Here is a 2,601-nt window from a genome sequence, read left to right on the forward strand (position 1 = left end):
TGATGATGATGATGATAGTAACAACAGCAGTGGTGATGATGGTGATGGTAACAACAGCAATGGTGATGATGATGATAGTAACAACAGCAGTGGTGATGATGATGATAGTAACAACAGCAATGGTGATGATGATGATAGTAACAACAGCAGTGGTGATGATGATGATAGTAACAACAGCAGTGGTGATGATGATTGATAGTAACAACAGCAATGGTGATGATGATGATGGTAACAACAGCAGTGGTGATGATGATGATAGTAACAACAGCAGTGGTGATGATGATGATAGTAACAACAGCAATGGTGATGATGATGATAGTAACAACAGCAATGGTGATGATGATGATGATAGTAACAACAGCAGTGGTGATGATGATGATAGTAACAACAGCAGTGGTGATGATGATGATAGTAACAACAGCAGTGGTGATGATGATTGATAGTAACAACAGCAGTGATGATGATGATGATGGCAGCTATGGTTTCTCGCAGGTGTACAACGCGCGGCTGAAGGCACTGCAGGAGCTCAGCGCGGACCTGACGCTGCGAGAACGCGAGTACAACCAGCGACCGGTCGCGATCAAGTCTCTGCTCGAGGCGCTCAACTACTCGCAGACATTCCTCAACACGTCGCGCGCCATCGCGGTCGACGCACAGATATTCACCGACGTCGAACTGAACACCCTTGAGAAGATCATCAACGAGACCAAGGTGAGCGCACGCGGCGGGGTCACTGGGGTCGGGGGTCATTGCCGGGGTCGCGGCTCGAGCGGGCGCACGTGGAGAGGTCACTGGGGTCGGGGGTCATCACCGAGGTTGCGGCTCGTGTGGGCGCACGTGGCGAGGTCACTGGGGTCGGGGTCGTGGCTTGTGCGGGCGCATGTGGCGAGGTCACGGGGTCATCGCCAAGGTCGTGGTTCGTGCGGGCGCATGTGGCAAGGTCACGGGGTCGGGGGTCATTGCCGAGGTCGCGGTTCGTGCTGATGTGTTCTCTCTTTCCGCAGAGCTGGTTGAAGCAGACGAAGAAAAAGCAGGATAAACATCCGCTGCACAGCAAGCCTGTGTTGTTGGTTCAGGATTTAGCCGAGAAGTTCATGACATTAGATCGGTGAGTGGAGAGAGAGAGGGAGAGAGAGAGAGAGGGGGGGAGAGAGAGAGAGAGAAAATAAGAGAGAGAGAGAGAGGGCAGAGAAGAGAGAGCGAGAGAGAGAGAGACAGTCAGAGAGAGAGAGAGAAGGGGGAGGGGGGAGAGAGAGAGAGAGAGAAAAAAAATAAAAGCATAAACATTCATGTGTAACGTTGCTATAATATATCGTTTGTGATCTAGTAGACACTTACAACAAAGTAATGTTGATCTCAGTCGAGTTGTCCATGAGTAATGTGATATTTTGGATACGTCCATCGCATCGTTATTTTCGACGTTAGGTGAAGCTGGTGATTGTTGTTATTTCCTGCGCCCTGCTCTAGTATATTTATTAGCGCTGTGTGGCGCTGCTTGTTGTTTGTTTGTTTGTTTGTTTGTTTGTTTGTTTGAGCTCAATTTGATGTTAATCTTCACAGGGAGGTGAAATATCTGTTGAATAAAGCTATGAACCAGCCTAAAAAGAAGCCTAAGAATGACACGCTGACAGGTAAAACACAATTAAAACATGTTTCACTATTCATCCATGGTCAAATTTGAGACATTTGTTTCTCTGGTACCATGCCTTACAAATTGTTTACAAAAATTTTCAGCTGTATTTAAATGTCACTGGTATATTTCCACCACCTATGTTGAATCTTTATTTAGTAGATACTAATAAAGATACAGTGTGCGGTGCTCCCTTTTAGATAAATGAGCTGTGTGTAGTAAAGCTTAGCTGAACAGGCAAGGTAATTTGGTTTATATAAACTAGTTACAGTATTATGCGCATCTTGTTTACAGTTGTATATAAACGAATATATTTTCTTTAGTATGTATAGTGTTCGTGTTGCATTATACCATTGAAATCCTTTTTAACAAGTTGGTGATGAATTTTAGAAGTTTAGTGAGAACTTTATCAGTGCTCATCCTTCTCAAAGACTTGATCAGTTGTGTAGTTAGTAAATTTATTATGATATATTGTTACAATAATGTATCATTATATTATAAATGTATTGTTTACCGTGGCCTATATTTTAGATGATATCAAGATCAAAGATAAGACAAAGTCCCCAGATTCACCATCAGCCAATGAAACAAGTGAAACAGACTTAAATAAAGACGAGACTGTACAAACAGAAGAGCAGCCAGACATGTTTGAAGAGCCTACAGATGGAGCCACTGACGGTGTAGGCGAGGAAGAGGTGCAAGAGGTGCCGCCCCCAGTCGACGTGAAAGAAGAAGAAGAAGAAGAAGCAGATAGAGGACGCAATGGAATACAGGAAAAGAGGTGTGAGGTATCAGAAGCTAGACAAGCATTAAGCGTTAGTGGCTAGGGCGTATTCGCACGAGACGCACCCGGTCATGCACTACCATGATAGTATCTACCACAGGGAATCTATTATATCGCAGTTTTCTGCACTCCACGAGAAATTATCGTGGGTCAGTCCTGGTATGCTTAAATTATTCTATCCTGTCAG

General features: G+C 44.5%; 1 protein-coding gene across 1 annotated transcript in view; it reads left to right on the forward strand.

Annotated features, from left to right (window-relative positions):
* The window catches only part of LOC106818506 (hypoxia up-regulated protein 1-like), a gene marked incomplete in the record, with an annotated part of 21,850 nt that overhangs the window by 17,546 nt on the left and 1,703 nt on the right, over positions 1-2,601 (forward strand). The window contains 4 exon segments of the mRNA XM_014823202.1: positions 493-711; positions 1,005-1,108; positions 1,561-1,631; positions 2,162-2,393. Of these exon segments, the coding sequence (XP_014678688.1) occupies positions 493-711; positions 1,005-1,108; positions 1,561-1,631; positions 2,162-2,393 (626 nt within the window).

The sequence above is a fragment of the Priapulus caudatus genome, unplaced genomic scaffold (genome assembly GCF_000485595.1).
Source record: "Priapulus caudatus unplaced genomic scaffold, Priapulus_caudatus-5.0.1 Scaffold2289, whole genome shotgun sequence".
In the NCBI taxonomy this organism is placed as follows: domain Eukaryota; kingdom Metazoa; phylum Priapulida; class Priapulimorpha; order Priapulimorphida; family Priapulidae; genus Priapulus; species Priapulus caudatus.